Genomic DNA, 23,274 nt, shown 5'->3' with positions numbered 1-23,274 from the left:
CATTCCAGAGGCGTGCGGTGTGGACCGAGAAGCGTCTTCCACCCGAGCGGGCTTTCTTGAATCTAGGCAGAATGATGAGGGACTCATTGTCTGATCGGAGGGATCTAAGGGCTTTGTACGGTTTTATGAATTTCCTTAGAATAGGAGGGCCTTGGTTCTGCAGTAGCTTGTGGGCTAGGCAAAGGGCCTTGAAAATCACACGTTCCCTCACTGGGAGCCAGTGGAGGAGCTTAAGACAGGTTTGGCTGAAGCTCTGGCCGGGGTGTTGGTGAGGATCCGGGCCGCCGCATTCTGGATTTTCTGAAGTTTATTTAGGGTTGCTTCAGGCGCACCCAGGTAGATTGCATTACTGTAATCTATCCTGGAAAGAATGAGGCCTTGAATTAGTGGCCACAACAGTCTACACCTGCTGTTGTTTTGACAATAAATCTCTACATTCCTGAATTCTTAGGTGGGTGTCTTGTAACATAATTATTTGTGATTTATGTTGCTTCAAATACTGCTCTATAATACGTTGCTTTTTCTTTACCCGCAGCCAATTAACATTCCAACAAAGTATTTTGAGAACCCTTTTCTTTTTTGGATTACCTTCATCTCTTATACTCATTTTGTTTGTTTTTTGTTTTTCTTATTCTCCAATTGCTACTCCTATTTGGTGCTACTCTTCTACCCTGACTTGAGGACTCAAATTGTTTTATACCTTTTTCCCCATGCTCCACACCGCATGTGCTCCCAACCCTGGGAACCCTCCCATTCCTATGTCTAGGCCTTAACATAGCCTATTCAAGTACAACCCAGATAGAACAGTACTATCTTGTTTCCTAGCTTAATTAATTTTCCCGAGGTCCCCTCCCTCTTAGCCTGCACAATAAAGAAAGTTGTACATTTTGTTTTGACACATGACCTTAAGGTTGTCTTGAAATTTTTGTTGCACATTGGCCCCCAGCCCCCTCAGCTCTTTAATTCTATTTCCCGGCTCTCACTGCCTATCAGCTGTCTCCCTGGCGATATATGACCAGATTTTAAAAGTAGCCCCCAAAGCTTGCAGTGACTTTTGCTTCAGAGCCAGACTTAATAGTTTCTCCTTCACAGTATAGGAAAGAAAGTTCACCAAGATCTTCTGGGATTTTCCCCGCCCTGGGTGCATTTCAAAGGGGTGTCTGTGCACTCGCTGAATTTCATCCTCTAAATTGGAAAAAACGTCTTGCTGTGGAAAGACACTTCCCAGCAATTGAATCACAAAAGATTTAATGCCTGCCCCTTCAATGCTTTCCACAACATCCAGGATTCTAACATTTTTCCTTCTTGCATTATTCTCCAACTTTTCTAGTTTACCAATGGGTTGTCTTTTTGCTTCAACTGCTCAATTTCTTGTGTATTCTCTTGGACCGATGTCTTAAGTCCATGTAGCAGTGCTCTAACTCCTATGTTCGTTGTGTTAGACCCTCAATCTTTTTCTCCAGGCAAGAGCAAGTTTCTTGAAACTCTTTTTTATTTAACTCTGAGATCAAGAAACGCTCCTTAATTTCATGTGCTAGCTTGCCTAACATAACCTGGACTGGGTCCAGCCTTTTAACGGTGCAAATGGCTTTCTCCGCTATCTGTGAGGTCCCGTCTGGGGCGTTACTCTGTTCAGCTTCATCCCCCACGCCCCCATATTAACGTTTGACTCTTCAGAAGTCAAAAAGGAAAACATAATTTGCGTGGGAATGGCCGGGGAATGCCCTCCTTGACCGCCCATATCAGAGTCCATTACCCCTGCGATATTCAAGTGGTTCCGCAGCCGGGGACCCTCCGTCCTCTTCTTCGCCCTCTTCTAGCCCAAGCTCTAATCTGACCTTAAAGTAGGATTTAAACGAGGAGGTAATCTTATGGGGCCTAACGGCTAGAGAGTCCTGCTTCTCCTTTGAATGGGGGTATACATCCTACTTTGAATGGGGGTATACATTCTACTTTAAATGGGGGTATCCTACTAACTGTTCTTTTACTCAGACGGATGATGCTTCGGGTCTTTATTTGTTTAGATGTCACCTTCACTGGGAAGAGGGCACACGAATTTTGCCTTTCGGCTCGTCTGCACTCAGCGCCCACATTGAACTAGGAGACCTCAATGTGTATCTGGTGGTGATCACCTGTTGCTAACGCACACCCCCCCTGGCTTGTTTCTTCCTACCTGGTTAATTATGCCCCCCAAAATCGCCTTGCTGGAGCGACAAGCTATCCAAGCTGGCCTAGGACTGGAAACAGGCTGCCACAAAGGACTTACGATCTATCCCAACATCCAACAGGGCATGTCTGAAGGCACCGCTGCTCCTGCTGCCAGCCCTGCTGGCCATAGCATAGCGTTGCGTAACAGGCGTAGCGGCTACCATACCAGACTTCTCCTGGAGCTGCTTGCTTCCTCTATGCCGCGGACATGTGCTGACGCTGCCACCAGCTGCATTTCTGCCTCGCAGCGGGAGCGGACTGTGTGGTGTTGCCGAAAGGGACCCGCCGCGATATACCAGAGCGGCGTCCCTTGCGCGACCATCTGGCAGCCAATACAGTGCAGTGGAGAGGAGGTACCAAAACCTCCAGTTACTGGTGAGCTATCATGCTTTCATCTTACACTCCCTACACTCTCTCCGGGTGGCTCCCGACCGGCGCTCAGCCGTCCGCCATGTTCCCCGTGATGCCTGACTTTCCTCAAGCAAAATCTTTCATTTGGGTTTAGCGTCCCGATTCTTTAGGGAAGATGTCCACATGGCATGCTTTCCAGCCTCCTTTCTCCATTCCTCTTCATGTTTGTATGTGAAAGGAAGTGTGAGTAATAGTCATATATGCGAGATGGATCACTGTTTTGACATGTGGCTTCTAGCCATTTTTGTGTAATTCTACTTCTCGGTGAGGGTGAGGTGGTTGGTTCTGTAGTAGGGGATCTCTGTGTATAGTCATAATCTAGTGAATAGTCCCGCCCATGTGCGTGGACCCCGGCAATCAAAAATAATCTCTTAAGTTGTCAAAATAATGCAGAAACTGCAAAGACACTTAAGAGAGAATTTAAAGACAAATAATGCAGCCTATATCCACAGGCTACACTGTCCAGTACTTCAACTAGAAATTCCACCAAAATTCACCACACACAGTACAGCCTGCTAGTTTCTACCATAGAGAAACCTGCCTCCCCCAGTCAAAGACTCAGGAATGATAGAGAGGAAGGCAGGGACAGACAAGCCCCATAGGCTGCCATTATGTGGCTTAAATAGGATACTGTGCCTTTAAGAGAACTTTCCAGAACTTCTCCCAGTATCCCAGAATGCATAGCAGGTCCCTCTTACTTCAGTTCTTTTTTCCGGCTCCTGCTTACAGGACCCTGGCATTGAGCTCTCCCTTTCTCAAGGGTTTATTGGATTTGTTTTTTGCACTTTTGAATTTTAAAAGTGTTACAGTTTATTTCTTGGTGCTCTCCTCTCCCTTTTGTGCTGTTTTAGGTGTTTTGGGGCTCCAAAATACCTGGCCTTTTTGTGAAGTGCCCAGCATGTGAGAGGAAGAAGGCCAAGAGTGATCCCCATGAGGTCTGCATCGTGTGCCTTCCGGAAGATCATGTCCCTGAGGAGTGTGTAATCTGCCAGCAGCTTTCTGCTCGGACCTTGAGGGACAGATTGAAGATCAGGCTGGCTGGCCTGGAGGATAATGGTAAAACACAAAAAAGTCCCTAATTGTAGGATAATGGTAAAACACAAAAAAGTCCCTAACTGGAGGATAGGCGTCTGCGGGCTGCAGGTGGGTCTAGGCAGCCTGGGAAGGTTCCCTCTGCCTCTGCTGAGGCCCCCGGGGGGCTCCCCGGGGGCAGGAAGTCCAGCAATCGGTCCCATTCTCCGTCGACGTTGATGGCATCGACGACGGCGTCGAGAGGGATGACGACGGCGTGCTCCCCTTCTCCCCGGGGCTCCGGGTCGAGACGGCGGGATGGCTCGACGGCGAAGGAGAAGCCGACGTCGAAGCCGCCGTCGACGTCATCGTCGTCGTCGACGTCGAGATCTTCCTACCGTCGACGGAGGCACAGTGACGTGTATCGACGCTCGCCGTCGAAGCGGCGCCGACGCTCGCCGTCGAGGCGACACCGTCGATCGCCGTCGAGGCGACACCGCCGATCGACGTCGAGGGGCTCCTCGACGTCGGGATCATCAAGACGGCAGCGCTCGTCGTCAAGGGCGGACCGCCCGACATCGAGAGGACGACGGGAGAGGTCGCGAAAGAGGAGGTCGACGCCGAGGAGACGGCGTTCGACGCCGGAGTCCAGGAGACGCCTTTCGACGCCGGAGAAGCGTCGTTCTGCGTCCAGCAGACAGCGGTCAGCGTCGAGGAGTAGGTCACCCTCTCCAAAACGGCGGAAAAGGGACTCTAGTCCCAGGAGTCACGCTGCGTCCAGTGGAGGTCGCAAGAGGAAGAGGTCGCCTGCTGATGGGGATGGCTCTCCGCACCCCTCGCCTAAGGGATCACCGGGCTCGGTGTACGAGGAAGTGTACACTCCGTCTCGGCCCAGGAGTCCTACTCCTCCCCCCGTGCCTAAGGAGGACCCTCCACCCAAACCACCGCTGCCTTCGGGAGATCCCTCTCCACCTCCGATCCCTCCGCATGGGCCCACACCGCAGCCGAAGGTTCCTCCGCCGAGGTCCGCTTCCCTGCCGTCCCTGCCTGTTCCTCCTAAGGTGACTCCGAAACCAAAACCCCGGGAGGAACCGAAGAAACCCCGTGATGAACCACGGAAGACCCCCCACGTAAACCAAAGGAGCGCCCACGAGCTGGCAGGTCACGCTCTCGCTCTGGGCGGAAGGAGAGATTGCGGCACAGATCATCCACGCGATCGCGGCACCGCCATAGGAGGCGCGAATCGCGCTCACACACGAGGTCCTCTGGGACCAGGGATTATTCACCTACCCTATCGGGGTCCCCGGACACCAGAGTGTCCCCGATAGATGACCTGGTTGCCTTTCAGGACGTCCTGTTGAGGGGAGCGGCGAAGCTAGGCATATCCCTGACAGTGCCTACGCCGAAGACATCGGTCATTTTCGAGACTCTACATCAGAAGCATCTGTCTCGTCCTCTCCTGCCCCTGGTGCCGGGCCTGGAAGAACCGGCTATGGCTCTGTTTCCCACCCCGGCGGTGACGAGGGCGGCTCCGTCGAGATTACTAAAGAAGTACCGGGCTCCCGACTCGGATCCGGCCTTTTTGAGAGCTGAGCCCCCGCCTGACTCCGTCATCGTCACGGCGGCCCGCAAGCAGCATGCCACCACTCCGACCTCCACGGTCCCCCCGGACAAGGAATCTCGGTGGATGGATTCGGCGGGGAGGAAAGTCTGTGGAACTTCCGCTACCTCCATGAAGGCGGCAAGTGCCACGGCTTTGTTGGGACGCTACGACCGCGCCCTCTGGGACTCCCTTGAGCGCTTTGCGGAGCATTTGCCCCGGGAGCAGCGTGAAGACTTCATGGAAGTCCTGAGTGAGGGGATGCTGGTGGCCAACCAGATAATCAGCGCGGCTGCGGACTCTTCCCTGTTGGCGGCTCACGGATTTTGCCACGGGATCAACCAGCGGCGCCACGCTTGGCTCCGGCTTACGTCCCTGAAACCGGACGCACAGCAGAGGGTGGCCAATCTGCCGTTCTCCGGTGAGACCCTCTTCGGGAAGCATGCGGATGATGAAATGGCCCGCATGAAGGCGGAGGCAGAAACGCTGACGGCTGTGGGCCTGGAGAAGCCCAAAGAGACCAAGAAGCAGTACCGCCCCTTCCAACGGCGGTTCGGCGGACAAGGCCGTGGACGAGGACAGGCTTCGGGGCACTCACAACAGCAGCAGCCGTTCCGTAAGCCGTTCCAGAAGCGGCAGAAGGGCAGGGGAGGCCAGCAGTCGGCTCCAGCGCCCAAGGGCCAGGCGGGGTCTAGGCCCTAGGAACTTACTTCCCCCGGATCCGTTACCCACTCCGGTAGGGGGAAGCATACAACTTTTTCTGGCAGAGTGGAGAAAAATTACTCAGGACAAGTGGGTGCTGAATATTGTTTGCAATGGATACAGTCTTCGGTTCTCCAGCCCTCCTCCGGCTATTCCCCCGGTCGGCTCGCAGTTTCAGCTGCGCGAGCTTCAGGCGGAAGCGGATGTCCTGTTAAGGAAAAGGGCGATAGAAGATGTACCTCTGTCTCAGAGAGGAAGAGGTCTGTACTCCCGGTTCTTTCTGGTTCGCAAGAAGGACAAGAACGAGTTCAGGCCCATTCTGGATTTGCGACAGGCAAACAAATGGATTCGCAGAGAAAAGTTCCGCATGCTGTCGTTGCATCAGATTTATCCTCAGTTGCAACAGGGAAGACTGGCTTTGCGCTATAGACCTACAGGATGCTTACTTCCATGTGCCCATTGCACACAAACACAGGAAGTTCCTGCGGTTCCAAGTCGGCACCAATCATTATCAATACACAGTACTCCCATTCGGACTGAAGTCTGCGCCGAGAACATTCTCGAAGTGCATGGCGGTGGTAGCAGCACACCTGAGGAAGAACAAGGTGTTCGTCTACCCTTACCTGGACGATTGGTTGATCAAGGCATCCTCCTTCTCGGAAGCGCGAGCGCACGTGCAGAAGACGTGCGTTCTCCTGAACAAGCTGGGGCTGCACATCAACATGGCCAAGTCTGTCCCGACTCCGGTCCAATGCATACAGTACTTGGGAGCCTCCATCAATACGCTGTCAGCAAGCGTGTCTCCTTCGGAAGAGCGACGATTATCACTCCTTCGGAAGGCTCAGGCTCTTATGACGACTCCATCTACAACAGTGAGGACGGTGTCTTCTCTACTGGGATCGATGGCCTCTTGTATCTTCCTGACGCCACACGCACGGCTGCACATGAGACCGTTGCAGGAGTGCTTGGAGGACCAGTGGGATCAGAGGAAAGGATCTTGGGACGACAAGATTCGACTGTCGCTGCATGCTCTTCAGTCTCTGAAGTGGTGGTGTTCGGCGGAGAATCTCCTCAGAGGGGTTCCCTTTCACAAGGACATTCCCACGCAGACTGTCGTGACGGATGCGTCTCTTTTGGGATGGGGAGCGCACTCCGGGACTCTACAGATTCAGGGCACGTGGTCACCGATGGAGACCACGTATCACATCAATTTCCTGGAACTCAGGGCTGTTCACTTGGCGCTGAAGGCCTTTCTTCCGTCCTTCAAGACCAACTCTCTGCTTGTACAGACGGACAATACCACCACGATGTATTACCTCAACAAGCAGGGGGGCTCGAGATCGCGCACTCTGTCGCAGGAGGCGCAGACGATCTGGCACTGGCTCCTGGCCAGAGGACTGACGATAACGGCCACCCATCTACCAGGTGTGCAGAATGTTCAGGCAGACGCACTGAGCAGACAGCTGCAGGAAAACCACGAATGGGTCATAAACGACGAAGTACTAGGAGAAGTCTTCGCAAGGTGGGGAACTCCAGACGTAGATTTGTTCGCCACCGCCGAAAACAGCAAGTGCAGATACTTCGCCTCCAGATACTTCCAACAAGGGACTCTGGGGAATGCGTTATGGATCAACTGGACGAACAACTTTCTGTACGCCTTTCCTCCCATTCCCCTGATTCCGGCGGTGCTCATCAAGCTGGCCCGGTCCAGAGCTCGGATGATACTCATCGCCCCGGAGTGGCCCAGGCAGTGGTGGTTCACGGACCTACTTCACCGGTCTCTCCTTCCTCACATTCGGTTGCCGTGCAGGCCGGACCTTCTCACGAAGTTCGGGGGACGGATGTTACACCCCAACCTCTCGTCTTTGAGTTTGGCGGCATGGCTCCTGAGATAGTGCAATATGGCCATCTGAATCTGCCCGATGATTGCATGGACATACTGAAGGAGTCTAAGAGACCTTCCACTCGGACTTCATATGCTTACAAGTGGAAGAGGTTTTGTATCTGGTGCCAGTCTAAGAACCATGATCCTACGACATGCAAGGAAGATGTCATCCTTCCTTACCTTTTACATTTGGCGCAGTCTGGCCTTAATGTCCATTCCATTAAGGTTCATCTTGCTGCATTGACTGCCTACAGAAAATGCCCTTCGCAGACTTCCTTTTTCCAGATCCCTGTGATCAAAGACTTTCTGGAAGGCTTGAAGAAAGTATTCCCTCCTGTCAGGCTTCCCTCGCCTTCATGGGAATTGAATGTGGTGCTGTCCAGATTGATGAAGGAGCCTTTTGAACCTATTCATAAGGCTTCGTTGCAGCACCTGTCCTGGAAGGCGGCGTTCCTCGTGGCCATTACATCGGCCCGCAGGGTGAGTGAAATTCAGGCGTTGTGTTGTAATGAACCTTATACTGTACTTCATGCTGCTAAGGTTGTTATGCGTACTCACCCTAAATTTCTTCCCAAGGTTATTTCTGATTTTCATGTCAACCAGACTATAACTTTGCCTACGTTTTTTCAGAACCCTTCATCCCCAGCGGAGAGGTCTCTCCATTCCCTGGATGTTAGGAGGGTGTTGAAATTTTATCTGGATAAAACCAAGGATATTCGTAGGTCTGCCCAGTTGTTTATCAATTATGGGTCGGTCAGGACGGGTCTTGCGACCTCGAAGCAGTCCATCTCTAGGTGGATTGTGTCCTGCATACAATTGTGTTACCAGAAGGCTAATAAGACCTTAGGAGGTAAGCCTAAGGCTCATTCCACCAGGGGCAAAGCTGCCACGACGGCTCTGCTCCGTAACGTGCCGATTGCTGAAATCTGCAAGGCAGCCACTTGGAAGTCGGTTCATACCTTTGCTAAGCATTACTGCCTGGACACTGACGCCAGGGTAGACGCTCAGGTTGGCCAGGCTTCGCTGCGGAATTTGTTCGCACAGTAGTGGCGTTATGTATTTATTCTCCACCGCCGCTTTGGTGTGGGGATGGGCTTGCCATTCTATTCACTAGATTATGACTATACACAGAGATCCCCTACTACAGAAGGAGTAGTTTCTGTCCTGTAACTCCAGTTCTGTAGTAGGGGTATCTCTGTTATAGTCATAAGCGCCCGCCCTCCTCCCCGGTGGAGATTTTTTCATCATACAAGAATGCGACAGGTCTGGCGTGCTTCGCCTTCAAAAAGAACTGAAGTAAGAGGGACCTGCTATGCATTCTGGGATACTGGGAGAAGTTCTGGAAAGTTCTCTTAAAGGCACAGTATCCTATTTAAGCCACATAATGGCAGCCTATGGGGCTTGTCTGTCCCTGCCTTCCTCTCTATCATTCCTGAGTCTTTGACTGGGGGAGGCAGGTTTCTCTATGGTAGAAACTAGCAGGCTGTACTGTGTGTGGTGAATTTTGGTGGAATTTCTAGTTGAAGTACTGGACAGTGTAGCCTGTGGATATAGGCTGCATTATTTGTCTTTAAATTCTCTCTTAAGTGTCTTTGCAGTTTCTGCATTATTTTGACAACTTAAGAGATTATTTTTGATTGCCGGGGTCCACGCACATGGGCGGGACTATTCACTAGATTATGACTATAACAGAGATACCCCTACTACAGAACTGGAGTTACAGGACAGAAACTACTCCTTCTGACACCTACCAGCCTCTTGAGATGTGCTGGGCAGGCTACACTCAGATCCAGTAGTCCAATGATATCTTATGTGTGTGCACAGTGTCCTGCTGACACACTTTTCTGAGCTGCTATGATTGATTCAGGCAGCGGTTTGGGAGGCCTGGCCATAACGCTGCTATCTTACTCAGATTCTCAGCCCAACTAGCTGAAGCAAGATCACATTTCTTGACCCACACGCCCTCGGTAATAAAAATGAAAGGTATGGATTATTGAAAGAGAGAATGAGGATTTCTGTTTATTTCATACATTCCTATTTGCAATCTCTTTGCTTTGCCACCTGACTGTTTTAGGTATTTTGATACCAGATGGCTACATTGACTATTACAACATGTACCAAAAGGTGGGCTCCTGTATGCCATCTCAATTTCTTTGCTTTGGCCATAAAAGCTAAGTTTTGCTCTCAACCACTCACATTATTCTCACCCCTTGCCATAATCCTTGAATGTTCCTTACCCAATCCAAGCTCGCCACACCAAAAGCTCCTGCATGGACAAAAAAAGTACAAAACAATAGTTTGCGTTTTTCTACTTTTTTGGGTGATTGGTCTTCCCTCACAGCAAGGGCAGGACAGTCTTCTGTGAATCAACAGATGTATTATTAGAGGCTGAGGGAGCGCAGCTGGAGAATGGAGCAGGCTTTTTCAACCTGTCTTTAAGGTGAGAGGTTTTACAGCGCTTCCTTGGCCCGAAGCACACTGGAGGGGCGTTGGGTGCTGGCAGCACAGAATGCGCTTTTGGCAGTCCTGCAACACACGCTATAGCCCACAAAGGAAGCATTCTGATTGGCTGACCTGCTCCCAGCGTTCCATCCAGGGGTGCAAGTGTTATGTATGGCTCTTAGCATGAATAACCACATACTAAATCACTGCTGTGATGTAGAAACAGTGGGAAACTAGTTGTTTCCCCCTGCTGATGGTCATAAAGGAATTCCAGTCCTTGCTGACGTGACTGTTGGAGAACCTGTCTGTGCAGTGCTGGCTCTCTGCTCGCTTGTAGAGTAGATGGCACAGCTTTGTATGTGGAGGAGGTGGTCTGGTGGCCTGCAAAAGATCAATTATTATTTTGATAGATTTTGGCAGGGGAGGAGATTGACTGTAGAGAGGATGATATGGGCAGATTGCAGAAGACCAGTTCTCTGTCAATATTGGCATCTATGGAGTGCAATGCAGAGGGTGCTTGACAGGAGACCATGTATTATTGTTTCATGTGGGTCATGGTAAAAAAATTGTAAGGGGTGGTGTAAGTGATAGGGGAGACCTTTTTTAAAAATGGGTGTAACAGGTACAGTAAATGTAGAGTGTCATGAAGATGTATGGCATGAAACTGGGTACTTTTTCATATTTGGGAAAGTTACTGCTGTGGTGGTGTAGAAGGGTGGCACTCTCATTGTTTTTCTGGTGGTGGCAAGTGGTGATCATAGGGTCACAGGATCTGGTCACTCCGACCACATCTCACATGTCCTGGCATTTCTTGACTGGCTTCCTATTAAAGGAAGATCTATGTACAAAATTGTCTGCATTTTTCACAAGATTTTACACACCAACCAGTCCTATTGCTCGGCCAGAAAACTGAACGCTTGCAGCAGCACTCGTCAACATTCAGAGCACTGACTCTCTTCTTTTGGAAGTCCCTGCATTCAAAGCAAGCATTGGCAAAGCCAGTAGGTCTCGCCTATTCAAGAGCTATTGGCTTTGCCAGTATGTTTTAGCATTTTCTTTTAATAATTTTTTTATTGGTGACATTTATCAACAATACATTCTTCAGCTTAGTTGAACCAAAAGCATATGATTACACAATTTTCCAAAATTACACAATTTTGGAATGTTCATGTTTCCACCATTAATACCCAAGGCAAGCATTTTATACAGTACTGCCGATAATAACCGGGTACATCCAGCGAAGGATGTGCTTACAGGGTAAGAACCATATTCCTGACTGCTGAGAGCAAGAGCTGCCATATTCCTGACTGCTGAGAGCGAGAGACTTACACAGTTAAAGCATTGAAGCAGTTTTGTTTTGCTCTGTATTATTCAACTGTAATATTTCTGTCACTGGCACATTTCCAAGTCTACTAGATTTCGGTCCTTCTTCCTTATTATTCATTTTGGAAACACTGTTTTTGCCTCGGTTATCTTTTCAGTTGTAAATACCCAGAACTCAATTATTTCTCATTTTTAGGCTGGATCCGGTATGCCGAAAGGATTCTTGGTAATCCAGTCACGCCCCATATTTGCACAGCCAAATCCCCACAGCAGATAATGGGCTCTCTAGTGAAAGATTACTTTGCCAGACAACACGTAAGATTTTTACTATTATATACTACATATGTACATCTTAATACTCTAATCTGTGTATTCTCATGGTAAGGATTTATTTTGCTGTAATTCAACATCTGCCTTCTACAATATTGTCCCCAGTGCCTAAAAATCTGTATTGCTTCAGGGGTTTCTTTAGTGGTTTTTTCTCCCTATAGCCCTCAACTCCATAGGGGCCTGGTAGATGCAAAATAAAAAAGTCAAATTATAAAAATTGCTGTTGTAGCTGACTTTCAAAGCAAACAGTAGTGCTCTTTTAAAAAGAAGAGTAGTGCATTATATGTGTACTGCTTTTCACTCAGTAACAAGAGAGTTATTAGTGCCGAGCAGCTTCGGCTCTGCAGCTGGCTTCATAGGCGATAGCACGGTCGCAGAGAAAAAAAGAACACTATTTGCACCAGTGCTTTGGTCTGTGCTCTGACCCTCAGAAATTAGTGTACTTCTGCCTACTTTTAGATGGATAACTGTACCTTATTCAGAAACATAATCTGCCTGAGCATTAATTTCTTGCTTTCTCTCCCCCCCCCTGTTTTTCTTCCAGTGCAGCAGTTTTTTGTTCCAATGTCTTATTAAATTAGAAAGAACATATAAGTAGTTAAATACAATAGAAAGCAATACACTGACAATATAGCAATACAATACTCAATGTCAATACTGTCATATATGGCTCCTGCATAACCATGTAAATATCATGTTTCAGAAATAAGAATATAAAGGAACCATATTAAAAAGTCAGATATATCACTTGATAAAAATTGATCAAAAGTAAGAAAAAAAAAGGAAAGAGAAAGAAAGGAAAGATAAAAGGGGAACGAGAAAGAGAAGAGAGTAGAGTGAAGAATGAAGAGAAAAGAGAGAGAGTCTCCTGCTACAAAAGAACGAGAAAAAGAAATTAAGTAGACGACAGGAAGGGAAATTGCTTTCGAGGCCAAGTTCACATGACTATCCAGTGTTCTCCATACCCCACTAGAAATGGAGGGAGAGAGATGATTCTCCTCCACAGAGAAATGAGCCCCACAGAGAAAAGAGACCCAAGCCCACCATGTATGATAGGATACAGATCCAAATGATTTCCACTCCGTAGGAATAATCTTTACTGCAGTTGTCAACAATAAATCAAATAATTGCATATCCACAGAATCTAACGATAATGGTGATGGTGCAGCCCATGGACCTAACAAGATTAGAGGTAGTGAAAGTTGATATTGAATATTAAAAGTTAGCATGAGATGTTTATGAAGCAATTCCCAAAAAGTTTGCAGTAAAGAACATTCAAAAAACGTATGCTGATGGGTACCAGCGTCTAAGTTGCAGTGCAGGCGTACCGGTGTCCAATGTAACAGATTAAGAGAAAAGAATTTAGACTGAATTAGAGAGGGGGAAATCTTAGAACAAAGAGAAAGTCTGACAATAAGTTGCCAAGTGTCTGGGGAGATCTGTTTGAGAAGATCATGGTCAAAATGGTGTAACCATTTCTGTTGTGTAACAGTCGTCAACAGAGGCGGTGTGGAAGATAGAAATTTATAAATCTTAGAAGCCATATGACCTGATTTATACCACATAGATAGGAGAGAAACTGTATGAGAAACCGGATCAAAATGAACCTTAGCAATGGCAACTTTGATTTTCAAAAATGTATGAAAATAGAGATTAGTGAGCGAAAACTCCTGAGCCAAGGAAGAAAAAGGTAATGTATCATGATTGGAATCATAAAGATGTTGGACAAGGGTAATACCTTTATTAGCCCGGTAGGCCACCAAAGCCGAATCCATATCAATTTTAATTTTAGGATTGTGCCACAAAGAAGACCATCTAGACTTATGGATTTGCTTAGAAAATTTTTTATCAATCGCTTTCACTGCAGCAATGGTATCTAAAATAATAGCACGAGAAAAAGGAATAGACTATGTGGACGCAGTTAAAAAAGAAGAGGTAGGTAGAGGAGAAGATAATTCCCGCTCAATAAACACCCACGGCGGAGTATGTCAAGGATCTGTAGAGAACCAAAGAGCCCCTTGGGAGGCTAAAAAGCCACTTGATATCGATCCCTGTCAGGAAAATTACAACCCCCCCATGTCATAAGGTTTCCTCAAATGTTTATAGGCTATTCTGGCTCTCTTATCACTCCATAGGAATTTTGAAGTAAGAGAATCAATTTCATGAAAAAAAGATGAAAATAATTTAACAGGAAGCATTGAGGACACAAAATTAATAATAGGGGTTATCATCATCTTCAAAGTGTGAAGACGTCCCCACCATGAAATATACTTAGGTGACCAAGTATCCAGAAGTTGACGAACCTTAATTATAAGAAACTGTGTCTGTTGGAGTACTGCAAAACCAAATCTCCAAATATTTAGTACGTTTTGATTGCCATTTAAAACCAGCATCCCCCATGTGTGCAGGAAAACAATACGCATTGAGGGGAAACATTTCCGTTTTATCTTTGTTGAGCGTATATCCTGAGACACTAGAAAATAGATTAATAGTCTCGGAAATAGCAGGAATTGCCATAACTATATCATCGGAAAAAATGAGCACATCATCTGCATAGGCAGCTGTTTTGATACAGGTGGAACCAAATTGAAACCCCTTAGTATCTTGATTAAGGTTAAGTAAGCGAAGAAGAGGATCAATAGATAGTAAAAACAAAAGAAGCGATAACGGGCACCCTTGACTAGTACCTTGACACAGATTAAAGAAAGAAGAAGTAGCACCATTAACCCTAATATTTGCCCCAGATGTGCGTACAAAGACATCACCATATTAATAAAAGGATCTCCAAGATTGTGAGCTCGAAGCACTGCTTGCAGAAAGGGCCATGAGACCTTATCAAATGCCTTTTCCGCATCAAGGGGCAAGGGCCGTCGCAGGCAAATTGGATAATTTTGCTTTCCCCAGGATATGACAAAATGTTCGAATATTATCCCTAGCCAACCTACCTTTAACAAAGCCAGTCTGCGAAGGGAGAATAAGTAAAGGAATATAGGATTCCAGACGTTTGGCCAGGATCTTGGCAAACATTTTTGCTTCCATATTCAGGAGAGATATAGGGCGAACATTTTTAGGATACAAATGATCTTTACCCTCTTTAGGGATTACTATAATGGTAGCCTCCGCCACAGAACCAGAAACCGAACCTGTCGAAATAAAGTTATCGAAAACATCTTTGAGACGAGGTACAAAAGATGGAAGAAACGTTTTATAAAAAGAATGGGAAAACCATCTGGACCCGGAGCTTTCCCAGAGCGGGTGGCCTTAATAGCATGAATAATTTCTTCGGATTCAATCGATCTCCCCAACTTTGCCCCATACGCATCAGAAACTGTCTGAATAGGAATTGTGGTTAAAAATTGTTGACATTGATCAAGGGAAGATTGATTGTGAGGAGTGTATAATTTACTATAATACTCACGAAAGACCTTAAGGATCTCCTTAGTTTGAAATTTTCTACTACCAGAACTGTCGTTTATACAAGAAATCTGTGCTGATCTGATATTTGAATCCTGAAACTTTAATGTAGCCTCCAAAACCTTCCCTGCTCGGTTTTTGAGGAGTAGCCGTTTAGACTTTTGCGCCTGAACGCCAATGTGAGTTCTCTTAGTTACAATAGAATTATAAGAGTATTTTAAATTCTTAGTATCTTGTAAGAGCGTCTTGTCTTTAGAATTCCGATATGGAGATTCTTTCTGCTTAATTGTATCTGCTAAAGTAGCAAGTTCCTTCTTAATATCTGAGTTCTTTTTTGCCATTTTGTTAATAATCTGCCCTCTGATGGTACATTTAAAAGCATCCCATAAAACCACAGGAGAACTAACGAAAGACTAATTTTCACGAAAAAAAGTTTTAATATCCTTGTTGAGTAAGTCAACTTGAGATCGATCATGCAAAATCTCTGAATTCAGACGCCAAGTGCGAGGCTCCCTGGTTTCTGACAAATTGAGGAGAGTAAAAGAAACCGCAGCATGATCGGACACAAGATTGGGATGAATGACATGATTTGAGGAGTATCGTAAAAGAGCTGAGTGAACTAGGAGATAATCAATACGAGAAAAGCTAGAGTGAGGAGAAGAGAAAAAAGTGAAGTCACTACCAGAGGGATTATGTAATCTCCATACATCAGTAAGATTAGAGGAGGAACACATGTTCGACATCTGTTTATGGGCCGTAGGAGGACGAAATTTAAAAGAAGAATGTCTGTTTAAAATGGGATTCATTAGGAGATTAAAATCCCCGCTGACAATCAAATTACCATTATGAGAAACTTTAGAAAACTTTTTAGGAACAGAACGCCAAAAAGATGGATCATCACAATTCGGTGCATAAATATTCATGACCTCGATATCAAGAAAGCCATTGGATAAACGAGTCAGCAGCCACCTACCCTCCGCATCATGTTCCTCAGCAACAACAGTCAACCCCGAATTTTTGGAAATCATAGTCACCACTCCATTCTTCTTTCCAAGGGCCTCAGAACAGACAACATCAATAACCCACTCTTTTCGCAATAATAGCGCTTCTTTATACGATATTTTGGTTTCTTGTAACAAAACTAAGTCACTAGAAAGGCTTTTACAATAATCCAACATTTTTGCCCTCTTTACAGGATGATTCAAACCACGCACATTAAGGGATAAGACGTTCAATCCTGGCATAATAGCGAAAAAACAAAAAAACAAGTATAATTCGATGCCAGAGAAAAGAACTCCATAACAGAGACATTTGCACAACAAGAATAAAACAGAACCACTGAAGTCACGAACAAAGGACACCAGCAGGAGACTCTAGGAAAGAAAGAATAAGAAGAGATTAGAGAAACAGAAACAGAAAAGAGAGAAAGGAAGAGAAAGTACAGACAATAAAGAGAAAAAAGAACACACCAGGGGAAGTCTATAAGAGACAAAATGCATACAAATGCAAAATGCATAGGTGGCTGAAAAATACATCAATCGCCAGCTATCTGACTACCTCGAAAGAAATGGTTTGCTCAAACCCTCACAGACAGGCTTTCGCCTGGGCCAGAGCACTGAGACTGCAATGATAGCGGTAGTGGAAGAGGCCAGAAAGATCATAGATTCAGGAGGATCAGTGGCAGTGATCTTCCTGGATCTGAGTGCGGCCTTCGACACAGTGAACCACTCTATCCTGGCCCATAGGCCGGAGGAACGGGGGATCTCGGGGCTAGCCCTATCCTGGCTCAAATCCTTCTTACATAGCCGCTCATTTCAGGTGGCGGACGGGAATTTAATCTCTAAAATAACCCCTGTACACTGTGGCGTTCCTCAGGGCTCTTCTTTGAGCCCTACACTTTTCAACGTGTGCATGTCCCCCTTATAAAAGATTGTCACCCCATATGGTATTAAGCTGTTGACCTATGCTGACGACACCCAGTTGGTGGTGTCCCTAAGTCAGCAAGACCACCCCTCCATAGATCTTTACTCCTGTCTCGGGGACATAACCAGATGGATGGACAAGTCCCATCTTAAGCTGAACGGTGACAAGACTGAGATCTTGATCCTGGGCAGCCAATCACACTTTCGCCCGGAGACCTTGTGGCCCCCGTGTATGGGTCCACCCCCAATCCCTAAACCAGACATTAAAAGCTTGGGGATCTGGTTGGATGAAGGCCTTACATTTACCACCCAAGCCAGAAAAACAGTCGGAATCTGCTATGGCCTCCTTCGCATGTCTCGAAAAATCTTACCTCTTCTTCCCACACAATCGCAAAAGCTCCTGATTCAAGGCCTCGTATTGTCCCGTTTGGACTACGGCAATGCCCTTTACCTTGGGGCCCCTAATAAAGTGATTGCAAAGCTTCAGGTCGTACAAAACACCTCTGCCCGGCTCCTTATGGGCACAAACAACCGCCGCTCAGCCAAACCAGCCCTTAGGTCACTTCATTGGCTGCCCATTTAAGAAAGGGTGCACTTCAAGCCTTTATGCACTACCCACAAAATTCTGCACGGCAAGGCCCCCTCCCCCATCCTAAAGGATTTAGTTGTTCCTTACAAAATGAATAGAACTCTTCGCTCCACACACCTTAACCTGACGTCTATACCCAGGATCAAAAAGGCCCGATCTGGGGGTCGTCTTTTCTCATATAACGCCTCCAAACTGTGGAGCGCATTACCACCAGACATTCGAGCCCAGCCCAACCTCCTCTCGTTTCGTAAACTTTTGAAGACCTGGCTGTTCCCTTGATGGCCCCCCTCCACATCATTTGTCTTTTCACTAGCGCTGGGACGCTTACGGGCAGCCATGCGCTCTATAAATCTGTAAACATAAACATATGAGGGAGGAACGCGGAGGGGCAATCAAGGAGGCCAGCAAAAAGAAAAAGAAAAGACCCCAATCACCACACAGGCAGAAAGCAATAGAGAGTTAAATATAGAAACAAAAGAGAAAGGCAAGGCATAATAAATATATAAATACATTATAATATATAAACTGATAAAGAACAATTGATCTAACAAGGAGCCATCAATCAATATGAACAGTATTTGAAAAGAATAGCTTATAAAGTGTTCATCATATACATAACATATCAAAGCACAAAATCGATAATACTATAGAACAGTATAAATAAAGGAAGCGTATCCAAATAAATAAACACTCTCAGCATCATAGGAGAATTCATACATAACATTTCAAACAGCATATTGGTAAAAGGCAACTATCAAAAAAGAAATAGATCATAATATTAATAACTTATCTAGAACAGGGTAAGGGAGCAGTGGGTTATATTACCAGAATAGAATGGTAAAACAACAGAGACAAAATAAATATGAACTACAAACATCAAAAATCTGTGAGAAGGTTAGAAGTACACCATGTATTATATTCACAAACTCAAACAAAGAAAAGATATAACAGACCATAACTAATAACTTGAGTGATCCACGCATAAATTATGAAATGCATCATACACTATACTCATATAGAGACAAACAAATAAACAATCGAATATAACATAATCCACCATACAGAAACAAACACACCCACGTACAGGAACAAGATGACGAAAAGATTACACTAAACAGCGGACAAGACTTCAAAATAACATACATAGGGGGAGGAGCCAAGATGGCGACCTGATCGGACGCGCAGCCTTCGGCTCCGCCGGCCCCGGAATCCCGCACCATAATCCTGCTAGCTCCACTAACCTGCTTCCGTCCTAGAAGGTGCGGGAGACGGAGCTGTTGTCACCGGTGATCCGCCGACCTCTCCATTCGCCCGGAATCGTCAGCTACGGAACGATTTGCCCCGGCCCGGGAACCAGCTCGCACTACAACGCGCCCAGACCCCACGTACACTGCACAGCCGATCCGCTGCGGGGGTGGCGCGATTGGACGGCGCTTCCTCGCAGGAGCGCGCCCTTGGCGCTGCCTGCCGCTGGTGAACGCTGTACACGCTCCGGACAGTGTGGTGACAGGGTGAAGAAGTGTTTACCCGGCGAGTCCTTTGTTCCCGCCCGCCATGTTTTTGCTCCGCTCTCCTCGTCCCACTAGCCGCTGACTGCAACCCCCACCGGGCACTGCTTGCCTCACTGCTTGGCTACGGACCCACAGGCACTACCCCAGATCGGGCGGACTGTCGCACGCCCGGGGACTGATCCGGCAACAACATCGCGCCCCGTGACTTCCCCCGTTCCCCACCCCACAACATCTCGTGGGGGAGAAGTCAAGATGGCGATGCCGGCGGCTCGCCATGGTGCGGAACTCTACTCAGTCTCCCCACGACACGGCAAGCGCATTGATCCTGAGGGGGCCGGGGCAGGCTCCCCCCATGGGTGTGTGGGAACGGGGACACTTTGGCCTGACTTCACCCTTGGAGATGTGCTGGCAGCCCTGGGTGAGTTGGCATCAGAGATGAAGACCGCATATACCGAGTTGGGGGTACGGCTCGATGCTTGCGCCCGAGCCTTCGGCCAGGAGCAGGGGTCATATCTTCCACAGAGCTCCAGACGAGAGCTGTTACAGCCTACTGCCACGGCATTTCCTCGAAGAGATACAGTGGATGTTACAGTTGCTACATCTGTGGAGGGTAGCGGATTGTTGCCATTTTACAGCTCGGTCGTCGCTACAGAGTTTCCCCCTAGCTCCGAGCTCAACTGTGTACTACTGTCTGCGGCGTGGGAAAGTCGGCTACCGGTGGCTTGCCCTCCTGGTTTTTCAACTGCATTCTTGTCACGAACTTGGATTGCTTTGCTTTGTGACTTTGGTGGCCTGGACACGCCAGAGGGGATTGATACCGAGGGAAAACTGTATCCTGGGAGCGGACGCCATTCCTCCTTTGTCTACGCACCGCCCCCCTCCTTAGGGCGGCTATTTCCTATCGTCTTCCTGGACCGCACTGGACTACCATGTAGGAGGGGTGAGGGGCCCTGTCCCAGAACGGGCCAGGGCTAGGAGACTTTCTATGGTTTAATAGCCGGGCGGATGGGTGGAGGCAAGGTGGTTCTTGACTTAGGCTGATTCTTACGAACTGTCAATTGACTTGCCCTGACTGATCTACTGTTGTTGCTTTGCTTGGGACTTGCAGCAGCTGGCCCCCTCGGTGAATTCCCCATTGTTGCCTCCACTCTGCGCTCCGGAGACCCCATATTTCCCCGATGGCCCATGAAACCTAATTGTGAGGGAGAAAGGATTTACTGGTGACGTTAAATGGCCATTTTGTGTGAATGGTTTACTCTCCTTCGATGTGCGGCCATGTTGGTTCTTTGTCTTGGTGGGGGCGGGCCTTCTTCATGCGCTTCATTTTGGGGTCTGTCCGAGGTCGGGTCAGGGCTAGGTTCATCTTATGCTGTCGGTTGCTTGGCTGGTTGGACCGGGATTGGAAGTGGTACACACTTGTTTAAGTCGCACAAGTTATAATGTCTTTCCCTAACTGCTTTTGTATTAATGTCTGGTTCTCAGTGGTCGCAACTTATGTGGGGATTGTGTTTCTGACTGGGGTACTGGGAATGTTTTGATTGGCTCCTCCTCCCGCTTCATTTGTAGTTTTTGAGAGTCGTAGATTAGAATGGTCTATTCTCACTCTCTATATTTCATGGTAATATTTTTATTATTTTTCTTCCTTTTTCCTTTCTTCTTTTCCTTTGCTTGAACTACATTTCGGGTTCTTATGGGGCGACAGGCACATTGTCGGGGGGGGGTAGGCCGTAGCCTCCGCGTTGGTGCAGGGTGGGGGGGTAGATTTTATTTTCCTTATTTAGTTTCTATGGGCCTTTTCTCTTACTTTTCTGCGCTTTCTCATACTGTTTTCCTTTCTGGGTCTGTGATAGAGGATGGTTGGGAGTGGGTGGCGCTGGGAGTGGCACGAGCGTGGTTCCTGTTGTCCGCTTTGTTTTTCTACCGTATTGCCACTCTGTAGGAGTGCTTCACGTAATTGCTGTTATTTCTCCTGCTGCCTACTCATGTGGAACTAATGTATGGACTCGGATCTCCTTTACACCTATCCTTCATAGACTTTTATTTAATCGGAAAAAACTTTAAAAATTAACCTTTACTGATCCTTCTCCCTGGCGACATGTCTTTTCCAGCGTAATTGTTATTAATTGCTGTTGTATCACCTGATACCGTTGGGGAACCGTACTGCTGGCACTTGTGCTCAAAAGTATTGTGGCCGGCCGGATGGTTGTAGGCCCGTATTTGTTTTTCTGCAACATGAGCAATAAAGGTTTTCAAAAATTTAAAAAAAAAAAAAAAATAACATACATACATATATTACTCACGTAAGAGAAAAGAAGACCTACTTAATGAAAAACAAGAGATAATAAGGAGCAACTAACAAAATCCAACAATATTTTCACAGCAATACCAACACTAAAAGGAAAGAAACAGCACTAATAATGAATAGAAAAAGAAAGTAAAAACAAAGAAACAAGAAAAACACTAACAAAACAGAAGAAAAAGAAATCCAACAACAATAGAACTAAAAGAGACACAACCTTTGACAAAAAGAGCAGAACCTGCAAGAAAAAGGTTAGAACATGTCAAACATCGGAAACATCGCCTAACTGTTGCTTAAATATAGGAGCACAGACCGTAGCATTAGCGCACAGATCTAGCAAAACATGCAAGTAGGAATACAATACATCCCACCAGACAATACTCAAGAACCAGACGGACCATGAGAAGAAGAAGATTCCATCAGGGACTCCATCTGATTATCCAAAAAGGTCGATAGGTCCGAAGGCTCATAAAAAATCTGAGTACGACCTCTAAAAGTTATGCGAAATTTCGAAGGACCAGCAAAAAAGAACGGAAAATTCATGTCAAGCAATTGTCTCCGTAGATTAAAAAAGCCTTTTCGTCTGATAACAGTGTCTCTAGCAAAATCTTGGGAGATGGCAATTCTGTGGCCCTCCCAAGTAATTGCTTTGATTTTCCGCATCTGGGCCAAGATTTGTTCAGAATGCTGATGTCGCAATGGTTTAAAAACCACAGGTCTAGGATCAGGTGAAGACTTCAGTCTAAATGTAGGAACCCTATGAGCACGTTCTATTTCAAAGTACTTCTGAAAAGAAATCTGCAACACAGTAGGGATCCAATGGAGCAAAAAGTCGAGCATTGATGATGCTGATTTCTCCGCATCTCGGGCAAGTCAAAGATACGCAGATTACTTCTACTATTTCTATCTTCTTGCTCCGTAAGATCTCTCCGGAAGGCAGACAAGGAGTGTTCCATCTGTTGCATTTATTTAGACTGTTGTTGCGCAGTATCTTCCACACCACTTATCTGTGATTCAGCAGTAGAAACAGGAAGTGATAATGTCTTAAAATCATTTCTGATTGCCGCAATCTCTACTTGAAGTAAGTCTGTATTAGTTTTAGTTGACTGCGCAATATCATGAACAGCGTTTAGGCGAGATAAAATAGCATCCAACGTAGTACCGGAATCTTTCGGCACAGATTCTGGAGTAGGAGAAGTTTGATTAGATCTTTTAAGGTTTCCTTTAGAGTCCTTGGTTTTGGAAGAAAGGCCCATGTTGTGTGCCATAGGAATAGGCAATAAAAATAATGCAAAAGCCCACACAGTATAGTAACCCAGCTGAAGTAGCACCAGACACCTCACCCTTCAAAAACAGCACCTTGTGAATCAGCAAAGTGGGCAGTTCAGAGCCAGAAAAATAAGATCTCTTACTGACTTACAATGATGAAAACAGCATTGAATAGCCTCGTCTAAAAAAGTAGTGAAGGGATAACAATAAGAAAAGACAAGCAGGCAGAGCTAACCAAAAGCACCTACAACAGTCTTGTCAGATAGTATATGCCGCCATTTTGAGGAGCAAGTCGGAGGAGACTGACAAATGGTTCAGCGTCACAACCTCAGGCGAGATATCAGATGCGCACAACGTC

The 23,274-nt window shown here is 46.7% G+C and overlaps 1 protein-coding gene across 4 annotated transcripts in view; it reads left to right on the top strand.

Annotated features, from left to right (window-relative positions):
• NARF (nuclear prelamin A recognition factor) overlaps positions 1-23,274 on the top strand; it is a 398,106-nt gene that overhangs the window by 273,623 nt on the left and 101,209 nt on the right. For all 4 annotated transcript variants that reach the window (XM_086930648.1, XM_086930650.1, XM_086930651.1 and 1 more), the window contains one exon: positions 11,779-11,897. In XM_086930648.1, coding sequence (XP_086786774.1) covers positions 11,779-11,897 — 119 coding nt within the window. The remainder of the gene's footprint in view (positions 1-11,778; positions 11,898-23,274) is intronic.

This window comes from Lissotriton vulgaris, chromosome 7, assembly GCF_964263255.1.
Source record: "Lissotriton vulgaris chromosome 7, aLisVul1.2, whole genome shotgun sequence".
NCBI classification, from domain to species: Eukaryota; Metazoa; Chordata; class Amphibia; order Caudata; family Salamandridae; genus Lissotriton; species Lissotriton vulgaris.
This window is presented reverse-complemented; position numbering and strand designations above follow the sequence as displayed.